Source organism: Neopsephotus bourkii, unplaced genomic scaffold, assembly GCF_033783945.1.
Source record: "Neopsephotus bourkii isolate Nb327-2 ecotype Australia unplaced genomic scaffold, CSIRO-AGI_Nbou_v1 NB_739, whole genome shotgun sequence".
NCBI classification, from domain to species: domain Eukaryota; kingdom Metazoa; phylum Chordata; class Aves; order Psittaciformes; family Psittacidae; genus Neopsephotus; species Neopsephotus bourkii.
This window is the reverse complement of record NW_026901237.1, coordinates 2097821-2120791: the sequence shown is the minus strand read 5'-3', so window position 1 is coordinate 2120791 and position 22971 is coordinate 2097821. Positions and strand designations below refer to the sequence as shown.

General features: G+C 41.9%; 1 protein-coding gene across 6 annotated transcripts in view; it reads right to left on the bottom strand.

The window, feature by feature from the left end:
• The window catches only part of PPP2R3A (protein phosphatase 2 regulatory subunit B''alpha), a 58331-nt gene that overhangs the window by 31981 nt on the left and 3379 nt on the right, over positions 1-22971 (bottom strand). For 5 of the 6 annotated variants that reach the window (XM_061354479.1, XM_061354477.1, XM_061354482.1 and 2 more), the window contains exon 2: positions 13360-15802. In XM_061354479.1, coding sequence (XP_061210463.1) covers positions 13360-15366 — 2007 coding nt within the window. In that variant the 5' untranslated portion in view covers positions 15367-15802. Of the gene's footprint in view, positions 1-6140; positions 6533-13359; positions 15803-22971 lie in introns of those variants that run through there. The other variant, XM_061354483.1, reaches the window with a different exon arrangement.

Here is a 22971-nt window from a genome sequence, read left to right as displayed (position 1 = left end):
CCAAGTCTGAGTTCACTAAGTACAGAAGAATGTATATGATGAACTGACTAAACTCTTTGCCTTATTTTCCAGGACCTTGGAGCTTTTTCCTTAACATGTACTATCTCAATTTACCATGGGCTTACTTTTAGGAAAGTGAAGAAGTGGGAATTGTAAAAGTGTCCCTAAGCCCTGTTTTTACCTGCAGCTTAGAGGATATCATAACCCATTCTTCAGAGACCTGTGAAATGAGAGATGGAAGGATTCCATCTTCACTCTGCTGCCTCACTGATCTTTCTTTAAATGGGGAGGACGTCTTTTTTCTTCCAAATGCTGTCCCATTTCAGTAGCAGGAACACTCACACATATATGCCAGCCAAAGCATACTTTTGTAGTGTAACTGGTCTGTACAGAACGCATTAGCCTGGAGCTTGAGTTTCTTGAAGTCCTTATTGTGTCTTAACAACAGAGGAGAAGCTGAAGATCACTTTCAGCCTTCAGGATTTCTGAGTCTATCAAGACCAGTACTCATAGTCTATATAGCCCACAGTATAGCTCTTAACCTTTGGTGAAGAAGCCCATCTGTTCTTCCTCCCATCCTCCTTGACTTTTCCTACTCTCTCACATACTGCACATCTTTGTATCTGATCCTGAGTGACACTGTGGCAGGCCAGGTCTGAGGCTCAAAGTACTACTAGGGCTGAAGAGAACTGTGGGACAGGGTAAGCATCAGCCCGGGTTACTCTGTCCCACAGTATGACAATGCAGGTAGGTGATCTCAACGGTGGCAGGGGTTAAGATGAGGCAGTTGTTCACTCACTTTGTGAGCAGCAGCTCACAAGTCTAATACAAGACAACACTTCTCCTGGGTTCCTTTTGCTCTACACCCATAGTAACAAAAGCAAAATCCAGACACGTTGACTATATCTGGGGAGGGAACACATGGCCCTAAACAGACACTGCTGCATATTAGAGGTAGATGAAGATCCATCTCCTTCCCATAGATGGCTGCTTCAGAAAGGAAGGCTAAGCAAGAGGGGTGAATAGAGCTCCCAAGGACAGGCCTTTGCAAGAAGTCTTCATCTGACTGGTAAATAGCACGTTCATGAATCAGACCTTGGTGTCTAAGCCAAGCTCGGACTTGGAGAACTCTCTCACACCACGACTTCTGCTTTTACAATCTGCCTCCCCCGCCTGCCCTGCCTAGCTAGCGGCTTTTCCAGCCAAGACCTGACTGCACTCACTAGTTTTCACTTTCTGGATTCCAGCAGAAGGGAAATCCCTGCTGGTGTCTTACAGTACCATATTCATACAAACAATGCAAAGCTGGAACAGACAATAAGGTGCCAACTGCAGACTCTTGACTTCTATAATAGGACCTGACGAGTCTGTCCTGAGGATCCACTTCTCAGAAACAGGTTTATTGCTCACTACTCTCTTTAACGCTGTCATGCACTCCCAGCTGTCAGGGCTGTGATGAACTAGAAGTGATTCAAAATTAACAAAATGGTCCACAAACCAAAAGGAAGCAAACCAACATATTGTTCTCCCCATGGACACTACCTCTTCACTTGCACAATATATCCCCTTCCCTTAAGGTACAAGGGACCATGACAGCACTATGCCATTCTCCTCCTCTTCTGCATACCACATACATCCTGATATGGCACAAGACTTAGAGCTGATCATTCTGTAACACAACTCTTCCACTTTGCTTTGGCCTCCACCTTCTGAAAGGCTGAGCAGATACCTCCAGGTACTGCCAAAGTCAGCAATACTCAGTGCCAGCTCACACAGGCCACAAGTCAGGAGTCCAGAATCTACATTAATTTCCTGATCCTCAACACAAGCCAGGTCACATATCTATAGGAGAAATACAGGGAATGATGCTAAGCTCCAAACTAGGGTGCCAGTTCAGACACAGGTTTGCAGCTGACCTTCCCAATAAGAGTCACTAATTCTTACTCGGTCCAAGTCAAACAAGGTGGAAGCATTGCTTATAGACAGCTTCTTTTCAGAAGAATCTACTTCAGAAATAGAAATAAAACCTTTGAAATTTGTTTTCTTCCTTCTCATGTAAGAAATGAGCTGTCTACAACATAAAGAGAAAACAAGAAGCAGCAGCAGGCTTCTGAGGATCCCATTCCTTAGAACAATCTTGCAAGTGAATATTCTGGAAATGGTATAACCAGATGTCAACCACACTGGACACAGCAGGGAGTCAATTACAACTGTTTGTGGGAAACAAAACCAACCAACAAGCAACAAAGAAAGCAACACAAGGGGTAATTCTGTGGGAATTCCTTGGGGAAAAAAAGTTTTCTTATTGCGAAAAGTTAACCGTAGTGCTATTTGCTTAGTCAAATACATTCCTCTAACAGGGATGTGCATTTTCAGAAAGGGCAACTAAGAATGGAAGCTACAAATACAATAATAATATTTTAGCTGTTACCAAAAGCTAATGGGCTTTCCTTTTTTTTTTCCAAATAGGAAGGTGAGAGTAAAGCCCATTTTTAAATATTACTCTACAGTGCATTGTAATTTACCTTATCTCTCTCTATCCACCATATAACACCTTTTGCTAGTCATATAATTTATTTAGGGACAGACTGAAACAGTGACATCTGGATTATAAATAAACCAGACAGAACTGCAGCCTCATTGTAGCTACACAAAGCACAGAGAATAAGCCTCTGCCAGTCCCAGCAGAAAACTCTGCAGAAGGAAGCAGTATCACATCAAACGCTCAGATACTTTCTGCTCCTTCTTCCTGGCCCCAAGATCCAACAGGATTCTAGATAATAAATTTAGCAGTTTCTTGAGGTTTTCTTTCCAAATTGGATTCTGTAATCATCTCTTCTATGGGACAGTGACTCAGCCTGGTTTCTCGCAGTCCACACTGCTGACTTCATGTCTCTTTCCATTATTTTTTTATAGTTCCTGTCTTGCTGAAGTCTGATGGCAACTGGACATAAGCCATCCTCAAAAGATCATCAGTTCTCCAAAGCTCACTTGTATCTATTGCCCGAGACCTTCTCTTTCTTTCCTTCCCTGAAGCTCTTTCCCTTCATTGTATTTATCTGCTGCCTCTCTCACCCATCTCTAAGGACAGTAAGAACAGCAAAGTTTCATCTGCAAATGGCTCCAAACAGCTCAAGAAAGTGAGGCTCTGAGAAAATGCATTTCTGAATAGACTTTCTTCTACTATGAACTGTAAATTCTCCAGCAGAAACAAAGTCCAACTGTAGCAAAACAAAAAGGAGAACAAACTCTACTTAAGCAACACAGTCACAAAAGGGTTTAGGTGAGAAGGGACGCAAAGATAACTCTATGGCCAGATCAAGTTCCTCATGGACTTATCCAGTGGAGTTTTGCAAACACAGGCCTCACATGCCTGACAGGCATGCCTACAGATCTTACACATGCCCTTCCCACAACTGATATACTTCACCCCACTCTCCAAATGCTTTCCTGAAAATTACATAGAGAAAACCACCAGTGTTAATTCAGACAGAAGGTCAACAGTGGGCATAAATCCCCACTCCTCAGAAGCTCCACTGCAATTCTCATCTGTCTTGATTTGCAGATGACACTTCTCTAGGGGAAGGCTGCCATGATGAAAGGACTCTCAGGCAGAGAGGCTTAGACAAAGAGTTCAACTGCTTCCATTAGTAAAGGTGACAAGCTCTCCTCCCAAGTACAGCAATCCCAAGCACCACCTCAGGCTGAGGACCCACTGGCTGAGCAACATCTCTGCTGAAAAAAAGATGCGGGGAAAACGGGTGCACCAGGCTGAACATGAGCCTGCAGCACTGGCTAATTATAAATAAGGCAAACTGCACTAGAAGTAGTGCCAGGAGAACATGGGAATTTACCACCTCCTCTGCCTGACACTAGTGAGGCTGCATCAGCATTACTGTGACCAGTTCTGGGCCTTCAGAAAGGATGGGGAAAGACCAGACAGTGATCTACAGAAGGCAAATGAGACAGCCAGGGTCAGGATCACCTGGCAGGAGAGACTGAGGGGCTGGGCCTGTTTAGCCAGGCAAAATGAAAGCCTAAGGGACAGGATAACCACAGCCTACAGCTATCTGAAGTACAGATAGAGATGATGGAGCCAAACTTCATAACGGTAAATGGCATTAAAGGGGCAAGAGCTATAAACTGCAGCTTGGGAGGGTTAGGCTGGAGGATGAATTTAACTGAGGGTACTACAGCCTGCAAGAGGTCATTGGAAAGGGGTGAGGGGAACCCCTACCCTTGGGGAGTTTTCAAGACTTGAAGAAAGCCAGTGCTAATGGGACCTAGTGTTAGGAATAGTCTTCCTGCAAGTGAGATTTTGGATTAGAGATCTCCCTTCCTAACAACACTACTATGGGAGGTTCTCTGATCCTTTCATAAATAGTCCTACAAGAGATGAGCACAATAACTGAAATTTACACCACTTGAGACATGGGTTTACACTAAAGCTTCTCCCTTGCCTTTCAGGCCAACATCTACGTGTTCCACAAACATCTCTCTGCTCCCTACAACCACTTTACTACCTTTTCTCCTGCTAGCATTTTTTCTCTACTTAGTGAGCCAAATTACCTCCACTTTCAGCTCATTTCACACTAATAAACCCGAACCACAAGGTATAGCCCCACAAGATACAAAACTTAACATCTCACTGCTGCCAAGTGGGAGAACTCCTATCTCTGCACCACAAATGTACACTACCACTGTGTACTAAATGCCAGATCCCAAGCTTGCCCTTTGTGAGCCAATTTAACCCACTAAAAGGTGGAAAACAGACTTGCTGGATGATATTTTACCATGTTAGGAGTTAAGCCAGCTCACAGAAAGGCCCGTGGGGCCCACTGCAAGATGGGGGTGACACACAGTAGCAAGAGGGAACAAGTACTGGAAGAAAGGTAAGAGAAAGGAAGACACTATTTTTTCAGCTGCCTGCCCACTGCATTAGCTCACTTGCCTTGGATCTGTGGTCCCAGAGCAGCTATTCTTGATGCATTTAGAAGTGAAGGTGCTGCTCCTACTTCAGCCCAGGCACAGGGCTTGTGTACCAAAGGCTAGCCAGGTTTTCCAGTTGGTCTACCAGGAGATCTTATCTCCCCCTGCAACCCATTCCCTGATTATGTCCTTAGGTGATCAGACCAGCTCTGGAGAGTAAACCTCACTGTGCTGAGTGGTTCTTGTTAGTCTCTCCTAAATTGCTCATGGTCCACACCCAAGTTATTACTCCGCATTATTACTTCATGCAATTCTCCTCTAGGGAGTGAAAAAACATGTTCCAGAGATTAACCTCATATGTACTTTAGCCTGTCACCAGGAATCAGGAAAACAAAAGCACTACAATATACCCCAGAACAACTTTAACAGCTGTTTCTTTGGAAAACAGCTGCACCACTCCAAATTTAAACTTTTTAACTTCCTTACTGGGTCACTGATTACTTAAATATAGATGAAGCTCAAGATCGGCTGATTCCAGCATATTGGGACACAATGTAAATCTTGGGGTGGCTACATGACCATTTAGTGTCCTAGCATAAAATACTCCAATCTTTTGACAGTTGTCCCAGAAACCGAGTACAGCAGCTGGGGTTAACAAAGACATACAGTCATGATGCAGTTTCCAGTTCTGCAGCTACATTTCCATGATCTTAAGGGCCTTATCCAACCTAAGTGATTCTATGATCTCCTTCATCCCCAGCCCAGAGATTATAGGAAACAACACAAAGAAGCACCTTGCTGGTAAAATCTCAAACACCAAAGCCAGGTAGGCTGCTCTGTGCACAGATTTGTACATTAGAGAGCACAACCCACTAAATACAACAGAATGTTGTGGTTGTTTCACACGCAACAGGAGGCATTCAGAGCAATCACACAAAGTTTTAGAAAAACACAGAACAGACTTCAGCGTCTTACACTACCTCTCCTTATTATTCAATCACTGCCCTTGCTGTTAATTTTTTCCCCTTGTTTACAGACACTTAACTCTGCAATCTAAGCCTGGAAGGTTTATTTTTAAACCTGCTGGTATCTAGCTGCAAATAGCTTTCTGCAAATAGACATGCCTAGAGGGGGGATAGTTTGATTCTCTGATCCAAGGAAAAAAATACAAAAAGGGGGGGAAGAAAAAAAGAAATGCCAAGCATTCAAACCTGGGCCTGCTGGAATGACTTCAGCCTCTTCTTGAATCGAGATGGAAGAACAAAGTCACAGCCCTTCGCAAGGAAAGCTAGCTCCCCTCCCAAGTCTGGGTCCCTCCGCAGAGAACTTTCCTTGATCATCATCCTGGTCAGCTCCTAAGCAGATGCTGCCCTTTCCAGAAGGAGACCACGTCAAGACCAGCACGTTGCTTTCTTGGTTTTGATTTTTACGGGCAAAAAATGCCAAGTGGCTTCAACATACTATGTCTTCTCTGTCTTCACAAGGACAACATCTAGAGATCTTATCTCACTCCTGAAGCCAAAGCTCCCTTTTTAACTGATATTCGAAGTATCTTTCAGTACCACAAGGATCTTCTGCCTTCTTGTAATAGTTTAATTGAGAAACATGATCTACGACAGAATCTATTTCCCTGCTGGCTACATGACAGACAATCTGTCCTTGGCTTGTAATAGGCCAGGGGTAATATGGGAAAGGAAGCACCCACCACCACTACCAAGAGTGCTAAAATTAGATGCACTGCAGAAGTGGCTAAATATACCATCTTCCCCAATAGTTCTTATTTTATGCACTTCAGTGTTGAAAGTTTAAGTGTAAACGTGTATCAGACTCAGCTAGAGTTAAACCACATGATCCCAGCCAAGGCCTGTGCCTACATGATGCTAGCAGTTTGAGATTCCTGCTTCCGAGGTGGTGAAGCAGAGGATCAGCATGAGTTCCCACTCCAGACCAAAGGCTGCCATTTTAAAAACATATCAACTTTTCCTTCTTGCTTGGAAAAAGCAAATGATCATTTTTCTTTAACAACAAGCAAGCACATAAAGATGATCTTGGATAAGCAGTTCAAGCATTCTAAAGCAATTCTTAAGAAAGAGGTTTCATACAGACACCAAAATGCATCATTATTCCCTTTTCCCATAACCCTCAAGGCAAAAGCAGAGCATTTCTCAGTGGACAATAGTCTACTCTTTCTCTGCACAACTTTGAGCAAACAGACCAAACTCTTGCTCAGATTTTGTCTAGACTTGTTAAAAGTGTGTTCTCCCTCCCCTATCATGACAATGGTGCTGAACAGAGGTTTAAATCCAGTTCTTACTCCACCAAACGAACAAACACTTGGTCCCATGAACTGCTTTCTCTACTTGACTTGAGAAATTTTAGCTACATGGCCAGTTTACTTTCTAAGCTTAGTAACACAGAACAACATCCCATTTCTAGCTAGTAGGGCTTGCTTTCACCAACATACTGCATTTGAAATTAAAAGGTCTCACTAGGCCTCAGTAACAGAAAGCTTTTGTTCAACATGTGCCTCTGATGTCCTTTTCCTGATTTCCTGTAGGAGGCCCAAAGTTAATTCAAATGCAGCATCACCTAATGCAACTTACTGCATTACAGGCAGACACAGAAACAGCTAATACAAAAGGTTGTTCTTACCACAGGTTTGCTCTTGTGCAGTTAAACAGGCTATTTACTAAAAGACAGAGACTCCCTAGCTGACATTCACAAAAATACTTTTTTAATGTCTTTGTAAATCTGTACCAAACTCCCCAAGTTGATTTTCTCTCCTCCTGTTTCTCAATCACCAGGTCATGGTCCCAAAACCTAGGCTGGGGAACCCAGTTCTTTATGAAAGAAGATTTGAACAAGAATGTATCACAGTTCAGGTCCCATTAGGTCACTGAACTGTGCAGCCTGGGAACTGAAAATCTTTAATCCCAGATGTATCTTCACAGCTACAAGTCCCAAGAATTGCAAGGTTATTACCATGTCATCAGCCCACTTTGCTGTGTGCCCTGCAACTGAACATGAAGCCTAACAGGGTGCTAGGATGACAATGGCAGTAAGAAAAGGAAGCCCTAGAAAAAAAAAAAAAAAAAAGAAAAAAAAAGAAAAAGGCAGGCAGGAAAGTTTTAGCTGGAATTGCCACTAAGTGGGACACGTTCCTGTGTAACCTTATCTAGGTGTTCCTGCTCCGGCAGGGGGATTGGACTAGATGATCTTTTGAGGTCCCTTCCAATCTCTAGCATACTGTGATACTGTGTGATGCTGTGATACACAGATCCATGGGCAACAGCTTTGGAATACATTTTTGTTTCCTTATTGTGAAAGTTTTTTCTAAACATGAAGGCAATACCTGAAGAGTCCACAAGGCTCCACTGTACTGAGAGTTCTGCACATATATAGCAGCATGTCAGAACGGGGATTTTAAATCATCTGTGGCAAGTGTATTTACTTTGTCTTTAACTGAACTCTAACTCAGCTCACAGACTGCTACTCCTTTTACAGACTGCAGAGGAAATGCTGTCCATAGAACCTCTGGTACCTACAGCTGCATCCAGACCAGCTACAGAGGGGCTTTAAAAGATAGATGCATGAAAGAGACATAGCTTTTACTTAAAAATACCCCCTCAAAAATCAGCCACATACTTGACACTCACAAATTAACCAGCCACAAAAGATCCTGGAAGTTTGGGGGTTTTTGCACTGATAACCTAGAAAAAGACAAGTAAACTGGAGGCAAGGCTTGCTGTGTCTCAATGCCAATGTTTTGCACTACAGCAGGTTCCTAGCACAGTACTTCCTACCCTCCAAACACATAAGGTGAGTACAGATAAAAACTATATACAATACTGTGAGAAATTCACAGTAAAATAACCTTGTATCAACAGTTTCAAAGTCAGCTGGACAAAATCCACAGCAGAAAAATCTGATACCAGCAGCCTATGGATCAACTGAAGAAACCAAGTCAAATTTAAGAAATTCCTTTTCACTATAATTGACCCAGTTTAAAATGTGAAGGTGAGAGGTGTCAAATCTAAACAAGTGTCAGACTGCCTTCATTAGCCACCAGAATATAGAATCTCACCTGCACCTAAAGCTGGAGGCTTAATCCCAAAATACTTGTATGATTTGATCATCACAGGACTTAGCTGTACCCCAAAGCCTGACTGCAACAATTCAACGCACTCTGCACAGCTGAGAAGGGCACCAGCTTCAACTGCTTCCTAAACTGGTTAAACTTTTCCAGCAGCAGCTTGATGTTTTATTGGTTTTAGAGTCAGTGAGGCTGAAAAACCTCAATGTCTATCACTAGACTGTTTCACCTGCCTTTAGATGTCTACTTCAAGATAAATCAGTTTTACGCAAGCAGAGACTGTATCTGTCCCTCACTACAAGGTACCCACGTCATGAACATATCCCCAGGTCATCCAATTTAATGTTTTGTTGTTTTTTTCTCTAGCATCTTTGATCTAAGATTCACTTCCTATTTTTACTTATTTTAATAAGTATTGCAAAGCAGAAAAAAAAAAAGTACGTTTTTTACTATTTGGTTTAGATTAATGAATAATTGACATTTGAAAAGAATGCAGACTGTGTGCAAGCTTCACAGATATTACAAATATTTGATCAAAACAATTTGTAATACATGAGACGAAAGCTGATTTCCCACAAGTGGTTTTACATCATATTTTGGATGCATTTTGAGAAAATGTGATTATTTCCTGACAAAGCTGAAGTCACACTGATGTTATAGAAGCCACTTTTTAGAGTTAATTGCCCCACACAAGATCCTTCATAATCATATAATTAGATTTGCTGAATGAAAAGTTACACAGAATTATGAAGTAACATTTTGAAGGGGCAGAATTATGAAGCTGCTAGGTCAACTTCAGCTTTATATGATTACGAAACTCAATTCCGCTCAGAGCCATATGCACGCCACCTGTTTAAGCATGCAATATAGACATTTTGACACAAAAAAAATGAAGGTGCCTGGCCTCAGAACAGTGTTCTAGAGCACAGCGAGTTAAGAACACTTCTGAGAATCCCAGCAATACCCACCTCAGTCGTTAAGGAGAGGCAGGACTGGATAGATGCTACCTAAAGCCAGCCCAGAGGAAATATGGCAGCAGGCAATGGTCTCTTGGATACTTGACTTCGGCTCTAAATCTTAGTCAGATACAATGTAGTTAGACAAAATGGCCTGATACCATCTATCAACCCTGCAAACTGTAAACCCTCTCCTCTCAGACCTACCCTCTCTGTCCAGAAATGGCTGTATCACCCATTTAACCTCTGTGAGCAATTCCATTTACTAATCTGGCAGAAAACAAGCCTACCTATAATTTCTATCTTGCACAGAGTATCAGAGTTGGCATAAAGATTCAGAACCATGCGACAGCAGGTAGAGGCATGCGGGAGAGAGAAATGGGAAGCAGGACTGCTTTCTGACTCACTACACCATCTCACTACTACATCTCTTGAAAAGTTACACCCAACAGCGGAAAGACAAAAAGAGAGACCTCTTTTTGCATCAAACTCTGGTCCTGGTCTGTCTCTACTAAGTTATTCACAAACTTTATCTAACAGCTCTTAAAATAAAATGCATGAGCAGGACTTGCATCAGAGCCCTGCACTACCCAAAGAGGGTAGGTTCCTTACAGACTTTTCTAGGGTACTTTCACTAGAATTCCGAGTATTCTGCAAACATTAACTGATTTAAATACTTTGTCAAATCAGCCATCCTGTACAGGCAGTAGATCAAGGGCACAGAGAGGCTAAAGTCAAGAACATACACCACTGACTTTTCAAAGGACTTTATGCAAGACAACAGTTTACCCCAAAGGTAGCACCCTTTGCCCTCCAAAAGAACCCCCAAAACAACCAACCAAAACCCAAAGAGAACAAAACCAAAAAACCCCAAACCCTGACACTAGCACTTCTGCAGTTCAGGTCTCATGATCCCAATGGCCCCAACTCCACCTTCCTCACTACTCACTGGTTCTAGTTTTTCCTATCTCCCTCACACCTGCCAGTCCACCCAGGACTCCTTATTGCCTTTCTATCTAGGGACAAAGCTACAGATAAACACTTGTTTTTTTTTGCTAGCCTCTACTAGACAACTGAACTGGTTTTACTCAACTATTTCTTTCAAAACCAACACATTAAAATAATCAGCTTAAGACAGGCACACAGAACAGGAAATGTTAAAACAAACAGTTGGAGGTTTAGAGATAAGCAATGGAAAACTGAATCTCAGAATGGGAAATGTTGGACAGTCTCAAAGTATGCAACACTTCCGGGCCTGCTGAAAGAAGCCTGATGTGCTCATTATGTGCTCTGTAAAGCTGATGGACTTCTTGAGTATTCATTTCCGAGTTTCTAAATATTTTGGCTTTAAAAATGAAGAGGCAATTAATTCTATTGTTCTCTGTGGAGAATCATAATTTGTTTTATGATAAAGTCTATTGCTGATATATGTTAGCACAGATTTCAGCACAGATAGGCCAAATGAGCCAGAAAACAGTCCTGTTTGAAGCAGCTCTCCCTCTCTTTTTTTACTGTTTAGGATTTGAGGCATATTAAAACTGTCACAGCCTTCATAAATGAAAGCTGGACTGCATTTTCATTGGCACTAGATCTCTGGGGTTTTGCTTGTGCGTGCAACCATTTGATAAGACTTTTATGAGCCCTAATAAAATACAACAAATACTTTACATATTATTTACTCAAGCACAGATGTGCAATACTGAATCAGAATCCATATGGAGCTCCAAGGCAGATCCTCCAGTTATCCAGGAACATTGGTATATTGCCTAGATGCTATACCTAGGGAGGGCCTTGTGACCACAGCCAGATGCGTGGCCACATCTGTACTATAAATGACAGCAAACCTCAGAATAAGTATAGAGGCAGCAGTTCAGATGACTTTCGTCCACTCCGCCAAGGGCTAGCTCCCTCCAAAGCCTACCAGCTGCATCCATGCTGCACAGTGCTCAGCCCAGGCCCCCTCCAGCTCCTCTGGGTCCTCAAGGGAGTTATTTTCTCTTATGATCTTTGGTTCTAGGCATCTATACAAAGCAAGGGTTGTGCTGCTGCATGGAAGAGAAGAGCTCCTGTAGTATGGGTGCATGTTTTATGTCCAAAGAAGGCAGGCTGGGAGCAAGCTAACACACAGGCTAGGTGGGTGATTAGGGAAACAGAAGCTGGCAAGGGACCAGACTGATAAGCTATTTAACAGTGTAAATGCATCCAGCTTTCAAGAATTCCAGAAAAACTGACACAAACTCAGTGCCATGCTGGCAAACATTTTTATTTGAAGTTCACAAGTTAGAAAATATTCTAAATTATTATTCAAGGCAAGAATAGCTATTATAAGAGATCACTTTAGAGCTTTAGCAGGTTCTTAATTCTACACTCTTCAAGGGAAAAAGACTTTTTCCCTTGCTGGAGATATCAGACAAGATTATGCTCACCATTTTCTGAAAGCAAAGATGTGCAGAGAAACATCTGAAATACTCAGAAAACCCAGTCTAAAAAGATCTCAGTGGTCACCTAGGGTCACACACACCCCAGCCTTTCAAAATTGCACCAAACTCCTGTATTTTCAGAAAAGCAGACAGTTTTGAAGACACATCATGCTCCACTGGAAGCACCTGTGAAAGTACGCTTCCAACCTTGGCACTTTTTAAGTGCTTGTATGAAAGGTGAATTTTGGAAACTGAAGCCCTCTCTATACTTTCTGTTCACCTGGAAGGAAGTTTGACACCAAGTTGTATTGAAAACTTGGCACTTATCACATAAAAAGCATTAAAAGATAGACAAACACCCTTGGCTTCCCTCTAAAGTAGGCTCCCATTAAGACCCTTTTCCCTGGGAAAGCCTACTTATTATTTGAGAGATACAAGCAATGCAGACTCCATAATAACTACACACACTAGGGACAGCGAGAGGTATATTAAATCCTCCTAGATTCTGACCTTTGTGCTATGGAGGATCTCTCTCCTTAGAAGCTAGAGATGAGGAGAACAACAAAGGCCTGCTCAGAGATAGCAAAAGGTAGAGGTAGAATATTCAGTTCTCATTAATCCAATATCTACTCCCAAGAAGAAAGTAGCTAGCTGAAATAGTTTCTACTTGCTATTATATAGGACCCATTTAAACTACAAGCAAACAGCCTACAGGATTACCAGCAGTAAAGGAACAAGCTCAAGGGTAAAGTATGTCATGGCATACTTTGTTTGCTTAGGGGGTTTCATTTCCTTTTTTTGTTTGTATTTAAATAAAAGCTCCATTTCTGCCAGGTTGAGCATGTTATTCCACACTACAGCATCCCAAGCACAATGAATCATTTAACAGTGGTAATTGTGTCCCCCTACACACATTTCCCATGTTTGTTTTACTACCCCATCAAAGGTTTGGTTCTCTTACCTTAATCACTTCTGGGGCCTGCTGAATTGAAGCTGGAACAAAGTCTCTGGAGGCAATCCCAGCACAGCATTTTTGCCCTGCAAGGAGGGACTGTGAAGAAGTTGTTAAAGTTTCCTGAAGAATTTGCATCACTTCCCGCTCCTTGGATAAGCTTCCCCTGCCTGTCTGGAATTCCACAAGCTCCTGGGCAAAGTCCTCAATGCTTCCCAGGATACGCAGTAAGAGGGCTTTATCGTCCTCTTCCATTTTATGTCCATTGGTTTCCATGATTTTTGACAAAGGGGAAGCAGGGTCAACTGGTTTACTTTTAGGTTCAAGAGACAAAGGTAGCAGCTGCCTACCCTGCCAGCCAAACATCTGCAAATGGCTAGGTTCACTCTCCTTTTTAGAAGGTTCCCTCAAAGTACTCTCCATTTTCTGTGAGAAGCACTCCAAGTCCAGCAGCAGTTTGTCTATCTCATCCTTGTCTATCTTACTGCACATCTGTTCTCCTTTGGAGACATCAGCTTGGGAACCACGCAATACAGAATCTGAAGCTGGTTTTAAAGAAGTGATTTTCTCAGAGGGGTGCGAAAGCTCAGCATCTCCCACTCTAGCACATTCCGCTTTAGCATTGGCAGCTAGATCAGAACCACCAGCTAGCTGATAGCTGAGCTCTAAACTCTCCCAGCCCCCCTTCTGCTCTGCCTTCTTTGTTTTCTCTAATGTTCTTTCCCCATCATACTCCTCCTCAATGTACAGAGCCTCAGTGGAGGATGTGCAGTCAGAAGGGCTTGTGGCTGGCAACTGAGGTAGAGCACAAGCATCTTTCACAGCTCTCTCACTGTTCTCCTGTGGGATGCTATGAAGGGAGTTTGAGGTAAAGGTCACAGTACTTGCTGGGATGGACTGAGGGGTGCTTGTCACCTCACACTGATCACCTGGTCTGAGAGAAAGTGCACTTGAGGATGGCTGCTGAATAATATCTTCATATCTAGGTGGCTGCTCATCTCCAAATACTGGGGGAAAGGGAGTTTGCTGCAAGCCATGAAAACAGTTAACCAGATCTGCTAAGTCACTAGCTTCCTTGTGTCCTGAGTGCTTGAGCTCAAAAGGTAGCTTTTTCAGGTATGAAGAAAATCTTGTCATCAGGTTCATATATATCATTTCTGAATTGGCCAGGGGGTCATTGCTGTTCACTCCACTAACACTGTCTGCAGATTTCTTTTTGATGCAATGTTTTATTATGTCTGTGCACTTTTTCAGATCCTCTGAGCACTTGAGCAAGATGTCTAAGCACACCTTGATATCTCCACCAGAACCACCATCTAGCTTGTGTTTTTCCAAAATCTGGGTAATGAAGTTTTCTTCAGAGAAGGAATGAGGGGAGAAGGGAACCATGGGACTATTCATGGTGACTTCTGGAGCATCGCTGCTTTCCTGCCATTTCTCCACGGGTGAGGGACTCTGCAAAAATCCACATGGAGGGCAGTTCTCATCATTGCTGAAATGCCCACAGATCAAGTCAAAATCAAATGAACGTCTGCTGAAGGATTCTGAGCGAACTTTCCTTCCCTTTCTGTAGGCCACGTGGCTGGAAGAGTTTTTGAGCTTTTCAAAGGAGAATTCCTTTATTTTACCACTGGCAAGGTTTATCGCCTCACCAGTAATGTCTTTCAAACTGCTGGAGGCTTGTACTAAAGACCCCTTTTTGATTCTTGGATTATTTGGGAGGATTTGGTGATAGTCCTCATTTCCAGGCAAAGCAAGTCCATTTTCAGGAACAGGAATTTTATGGTCTTGGTTGGCATCCTGGACACTGAGCTCTGCGCAGACGCTGTGGTGGGCAACTATGCATGTAACCCCTTGCTTAAACACTTGGCAAGTCCCTGTGCAGTAATGCACAGTGTGCTGAAAGTGCTGGTCTATCACCACACTGCTGTAGCAGTTCACAGAAGTGACCATAAGCCTGTAGGTTGCTGCCATAGCACAGATCACACCTGGAAGTAAGGCTTCAAAATTTACCATGAACTTCACAGGAAAAAGTTCACCCCACACAAACTTTTCACAGCCACACCAGATTTGATAAAAACATTTCAATGTCAGTGGAAACACTCAAACTACATGAGAAACTTGGAAATGCCAAGTCTGCAGTGGTATCAGCAGTACAGTTATGACAATTAGTGCAACTTGCAAATGGTTTAACTTAAGGCAACTTGATTTTTGTACTCCATGCAGAAAGCTTTGCTGACCAGAGATGCAGCATAAGCTGCTCTATTTCTAATGGTCCAGGAAGCTTCTCCAGCAGGTGTCATAAAATTCAGCCCGTTCTTAGGCAGAAGCGACAATGATTTTTGACTCTGCTTTTGCGTGGGTCAATAAAAGATAGATCAAGTAGCACGTACAGACAAAAAATCCACAGTATGCTTCTGAGATTCCTCTCTCACACTGGTAAGGTAGGTCCCTGCAACAGAAAAAAGGTGTCATTATGATTTCCATGTAATATGCAGCCTTATCTACTACCAAGCATATGGCACCAGCCTGTAACAACCAACACACAAACTTGTACAGAGTAAGAGTAGGCCGATATTTTTCCTTCACTCAGATCTACCATATAAGAACACTGCTGAGGAGCTAGCCTATATTTATACACAGGCTGTCTGTGTGTTGCCATTTTAACAGCTCTATTTTAACCACTCATTAATTTTTTTCAGGCTTGCTTTTTCTCCTCCACAGACTGAAGAAAACATTACCTTGAATTCTAATGGAGCAAAACATTTGGATAACATGAATTTCTGACTTCAATTTTCCAAGACTCTAAAGATAAGGCAAAGAGCAGTGGAGAAAAGCACTTTCATGATTTCCAAATTCTCTGGATTATAAAAAGCTGCAAACAGCCTGGAGCAAAGTAGATGAATGCCCCTAAGAATGCACGCCTTTAAGAAAGGCCACATGGGCTTCCATTAGCCTTTCACCAGGGTCTCTGGGACCAGGGAAAAATATTTTAAGGAGGAATAACTGTTTTTCCTTTCTCTCAGAACCCATGAATAGCAGCATACTTTACACTTCTTTGTGTAGACATCAAGAACAGAAAGCAACATTTGCAAAAAGGTTAAGCCTGTGAAAACTAGGAATTGAGTGGTTTACACTTAGCACAGCCATTTTGAGTTGCATTTCCCTTCATCAGTTAGATGTACACCAGAAAAGACAAAAGTTGCTTAACTTTGTTACAAAAAGATAGAAAATCCCAGGTTTAAGATCTTATATTTTAGTTATTGCTTCATCTGTCTTTAATACTTCAATAATCAGAACACCCCAATGAAATTCTGAGCATCCTCTATATTCCTGTACAAACAGAAAACCACTTCATCAAACATGCTTATCTCACAGCCAAGTCATATTATCACATAGGTTTATTTTGTGGCTTTTAAAGGTAAATATCTAGCACCAAGTGAAAAGCCAGACCTGCACCTCATGAAAGGAATGCCCTACATGCACATTATATCCCACCTATCCTAGCTCATAAGGCTGTACAAATGTATCACACAAAAGGGAAGTTTCTGAGAGTTTGGTACTGTTGTAATTAAGAACTGAGGATAGCAGTTGACTGCTGAACTTCCACATTTTACATATTTTTAAAGTCTTAGTTTGCAACTGAGCAGCAGTGACAAGAGTATTCAACGGACTTTGTAGTGTGCCATGTGTGCTCATCACAATTAGGTAGACTTGCACACTGCAAAGAAACCTTCCTGATTTGTTCTTTAGATTATATAAAGCATTGAAACGACTGCATTCAAGATGAAGAACTAACTGCTCCAACTACCACGCTGGTATCTGTAACAGGCTGCCACCTGCCTATCAAACATCACAGGCCAAGTTGCATGTTGTGCCAGGGCCAGCTCCTCAGTACACTTCTGTGCCTGTCCTACTCCCCTCTACACCCACTGGCACTGCCCCAAAGCCCCATAGGCATGGGAGGGCCTTCCAGAGGGATGATCTGAGGTATGAGGTGTGCCACAGCAGTGAGTCAGGGTGCTGGGCACAAAGGCATAAACAGAATCGTTTTTAAACCCTGGGGTGCTTCTACCATCAGGCATCAACCCAGGTAATAAGACTCCACACCCTGCAGCCACTGACTCTCAGGCTTCACTATGGGGTGTGCTAAATGCTCTGCTGAATCAGAGCCTCAGTTAAGAAAAAGTACTGCTGGCTCCCCAATGTTTTCATCTTACAGGACTTAATGGGCTTTGTTCAGACAGGAAAACACATACTTCTAAGCCTCCAAAAAGTCTAAATGATCCACCAACTCCCTGAGAGTGCTTTCTAACACATTCAGGGTAAGAGGTCTTCTGCTTTTCCTTTTCTGAGCCTTCATCAATTACAAACAAACCTTCTGGCATTTCCTGAAATCAAAGTTAAATAATATTTAGAGGAAGTAGAATATTTCAGGACAAAAGATTTGATGAAGAATTAATATTGCTTCTGAAAATGCATGGGATTTTCTCTGAGCTCCTTCCATCTCACACAAAGCAAGGAGAAACTAGTAGTCTTCAGGACAGAACAGTCTGGGTTTACACCTAATTTGGGAAATAAATACATCTTGATTAAGTTATTCCTTAATTAGAGAAATAAGGTATTAGAATCACTATCTCCTTTTTTTATACAACTCCAAGGGTAGGTTTCTCCCTAAGGTTATTCAAGATGCTGGAGTACTTCATTCCAGCTATGCAAGACCAAAAAAACCCAATAAAAACACACAGAGAAGAACTACAAAGCCCCCACAACCAAACCCTATTATTGTATAGGCAGCACAAATACATATAGGTACAGAGTAGAAGACATTTTCCTCATTTTTCCCCCGGCTGAAACAACGTAGCACATGCACAGATTGTAGCTTTATTTTCCAGTGATCCATCAAACATGATCCAGCCTGTACACCTAGTCAAGACAAAACCTAAGCTGAGAGTATTCCTGTTACCATCTGGTGAACCTGAACCCAAGCTTAGCTTGAATGGACTTTTGTTGTGACTTTCAGTTGCTGACTAATACCTACTAGTTATGAATAGCAACAATGGAAAGACTGACTGCATGAAGAAACATTCATACTTTGTTCTTTTCAGCCTGCCATTTCATTCCAGTTGTGGCCCTAGAACAGCCCCCAATTCAGATATACTGTATAAAGATTCTGTAAATAGGACTGCTGCCACGAAACCAGTCCCAACCCTGAGGATATGGGACTGGCTTCACAATACAAACTGTGAATGAATAGGGCTTCTTGTACGACTGCAGAATAATGCTTTATGTCTTTCCTATCTGCAAGATGACATGAATCACTTTTCAAAGGAAAAAATTATTGCAGATGCTAATTATATAGAAGGTTATTATATAAAACACACAAGAAATTCTATTCATGCAAAGATTATGTTGGAGTTAAATAACTGAACAATGAACCTGTTAGGATGGGGACTGCCTTACTTGTCAGCCGAAGTCTCGAAAGCTACTAGACAGGCCTCTGCTACCTCTGAAGGCCTCAAATTCAGCAAAGACTTCTTGAACTCTTATCTCCAGCACTGGCAACAATACCATTAGCAATCACAAGATAGAAACCACCATAACGTACTATGGGGTAAACTAGCCCTTTCTGCACCAATGCACGGCATGAGGGTCACTATGCAAGTGTGCTTGTTTCTAGTAGAAGGGGTGTTAGGACAAACTCTCCTGTTTGGTATTCTTGCAAAGGACAAACAAAGACACACAGAACAACAGCTTTGCCATTTGGACAGTCATCAGTATAGTTTCAGAAGCATTATCCTAGCTACAGAATGAGGTGTCAGGTCTTACCCTCTTAGAGGAGCTTGTGGTTTCAAAAACCAGCATATAACTGCATCCTCTTATTTACAAATATGTGACTTTTGTTTGCAGTTTACCAAACAAAGTATCAATATGCCAATGCTCAAGTAACAGTATTATAAGACATACAGTATTTCCTAGGAATGCTCTCCTAGCCTCCAACTCTCTCCAGCTCAAGAGAGTTGTGAAACTGGATGTGGTTTCTCTGTACTTAGGAATCTTCAAAGGATTTCCCTCCCATGTGCTTGAGCATCCCTCAGATTCAACAGAAACCTTTCACATCTTTTGAATACATTCCATCACATACCACCTCTTTCAATTCTGTTACTCACCAGCTTCAGTATGTCAAGATCTTGTACTGAAACAGACCACAAACACTAGACCTGTATGCACATTATCCACAGCATTCCTGAATCTACCGAATTCCACATCCTCCCTGTCTTCTCCTTTCCAGGATTATTAACCCTTGATTACACAGTTGCTCTTGTATAGAAGCCACTTTGTGCCTCTGATCACTCACACTACTCCTCTAATAAGCTTTTCTAATTCAACTCCACACTTTAAGACGTAGGAATCCAAACTGTGCACAATATCCAGAACAGATTATCACTGTAGAGTACCCCCTCCTTTCCAAGCCTCACTGTTTTCAGATAATACATTCCAAAGCATCCACTCTCATGGCCACCTAGGTTAATTCATGCATTCTGTCCCTCTTGTTAACCCATCTTTCAAGGGGAAACAGTGATAGTGCTGTCCTTTGTAAAATGTGCAGGGAGCTACCTAATGATAGAATGCTCTATGCAAGTGGAAGGGTTTCACTCTTAAGAAGTTAAGACTAAAATTTTCATACAGTCTCATAAGAAAGGTTGGAAGATGGGTAACAACAACGATTCAAAGAACTGAGCAGGTTGTCTGTCAGGAGTGACTGAGCAGGACCAGGCATTTCCGACTGGAAGAGAGATGACTCTGGAAGAATATCATACTCTTCTACAAAATTATGAATGGCATGGAAAGGGTAGATATGGTCCGACTCCTCATCTCCTCCTCCAGCACAAGACATAGGTGCAATGAGGCACTGCAGGAAGTAGGTTAAAACAAGCACACATGCAGCAAACCTCTGAAAATGCCTCAAAGGATGTCACGGACCCGATAAGGTTCTGGGGAATCAAGAGGTCATGTTTTAATAACTCTTCTGTCAGCGGGTCATGTTTTAATACCTCTTACCATCTTTGCTTGGGTACCACTTGATGCCCTCTAATTCTTGCTGTATTTGAGTGACAAACAGGAAAGAATTGCTTCATATTCCCATGGTGGCAGATTACCATCATAATCCATCCCCTTATCTATCCTACTTCCAATCATGTATTTTCCAGGCTAAGCTTCAGTCTATTTGGCTATTCTTCTTAGTAAAAGCTGTTTCAATCATGCTCCTCTGTGTTTTCCCCTATTCTTACTCTAATTCTTTGGAGAGGGGAGAAAGTCTGCCCCTAACTTTGAGGACGGTATGTTATTCATTACAGAAACATAACACAGATCTACAGCTTGACATCCTGAATTGCTCGTTCTCCTTCTCCTAGAGATCTCCATGCTCCTCCTCCCCCCCCCCCTTTTTTTTTTTTTTTACTCCTGATGATAGTTTTACAGGGCACTATCTGGATTACTTAAAAGATCTTTCTTTAATGGCACAGATTAATTGCTCATCACTATGTAGACACAGTTGTTTCTCCCTGTGTACGTAATTTTATAACTACTAGCATCAAATACCACTTACCTACAAGCAAGTACTGTGAGAACATTCTGCAGCCCCAGCCACCTCTTTTTTCTGCTACCCTGATTAGTGATTTTCAGCATATACTGTCACTTCATATTCAGCCTCTCTTCCAGATCATTTATAACTATGTTGAGCAACAAAAGCCTAAACACAGATCCCTGTGGGATTCCACTAGTGATTACTCTTCACTAGAAAAGCTGACAGCTCTTCCTACACTTTAACCAGGTATTAATTACTGAAAAACCTACACTTCTACTCCATGGCAGATCATTTCATTTAAAAAGCATTAGCAAAGAACTCTCTCTGAAAATCCAGAAAAGGCAGAATACTCGTTCACCTCTTGTGTCTTCCTGTTGAATAGCTTCAGACCGTCTACCTTTACCATCTGAAGCTGGACTTCAGCATTCCTGCAGTGAACCATGAAGGTCACTGCAATGGGAGCACTTATCAAGGCAGGCTTCCAAACAGACACGACCTTGAGAATCACCGTCCATGGCAGAATAGATACTGCTCTGTAGTCTGTATAGATTTGAAGGAGTCAATTTTTATATTAGGAAATCTTGTTTCAGTAGATTTACCCTAAAAATAATCTCCCAACAGTAACTTAAATACAAGCTCTCCATGTTTGTAGCAGCAGTGATGTAAAGCAAGCCCAACACTCCAAAAGATTTATACTTGTATAAATAACAATAGTCTACACTTCTTAGAAAACAAACCTGGCACCAGACACTAAACTATTGTTCTAAACTACTGACTTGCAGTTAGTGAATGCAGTATTATTCAGTGTCATTCCTTCAGGTTAAGTCACAGGGTTCTCAATATTCCAGTGCTGCTGTACCCTTCCCAAACACCAGCATGAAGGACCCTTGAACAGTATACTAGAAACGGTTAGGGACAACAGATGTATGGTCCTTGTAAAGCCTGTCATTATGGGCCTCTGCTGGGGAGGACGATAGTTAATAATATCAAGAAAGATTTCACCCTTTTCAACTTTTCTGAAATATCTTTCTTCAACTTTTCCTTTGCAGAGACTTGGAACAAAAACTGACCAGACAGGAATTTGTGTCCCATGAGACTGGTTTCCAGTTCTGCAGATGAGACAGCAAGAGAGTAAAAGCTCACACAGTTTTTCCACACAACACCAATCTGTTAAGTAGAAACAACTTGCTAACTATTTTTTGTTCCAGCCCCATGTCTCTCTGGAGCTACTATTTAATTTTAGCTCATTTATGGGACCTAAATACATTAGCATACACGTTGAAGCTTAGCAAGGTGGAAGTAAAAATAAACAACAAAAAAACCCAACAAAACACACCATAGGAAGTGTAACCCTAACTGAGCTTTGTCATGCTGACAGAAAATAAGGTGACCAACCAGAAAACACGGGAGGTGCAACAGCTTCAAAAGCATGTAATTACCAATGCTCAGAGCAGGGGTCAGAGCCAGCTTGATTAAGTAATGCATCTCTTGGCTGGTTATATCCTTATATGGAAGGGGATAACTTCGTATTTGCAAGATACATTTATTTTCCCTGGAATCAGTTAATTTAGTGTTAACAGTATCCAGCTACTTTACACAAAGTGATTTTATTAGACTGTTAAAATAACAGAGGAAGAGTTGTGTCCAAGGCAGCATTCCCTCAGTTACTAACCTTTGTTGATACTGAGGTTCCAAAATACAGACTCCCTGAACACACTTTGGAAACTTATTTCTGAGTTAGGTAAAGTTCCTCTGTAGCTGCCTAGCCATTTGCTAATGATCTACAGAGTACAATAAATCTTTAAATTAATAACAAAACCCAAAACTTGTTTTCTTTCCTTGCCAATCTATTCAGAACACATATATTTCTCGCTGCTGTCCTATTTGGCTTATGTGTCTCATCTGCATCTCACTGCTCTTTATTCACTTATTTCCTCATGCATTCAATAGTTTTGGTAAAGTTCTCTCTGTCTAAAGTGACATGCCATTTCTCCAAAGTAGCTTCAGTTCCCAGACCATATCTGGCCCAGACT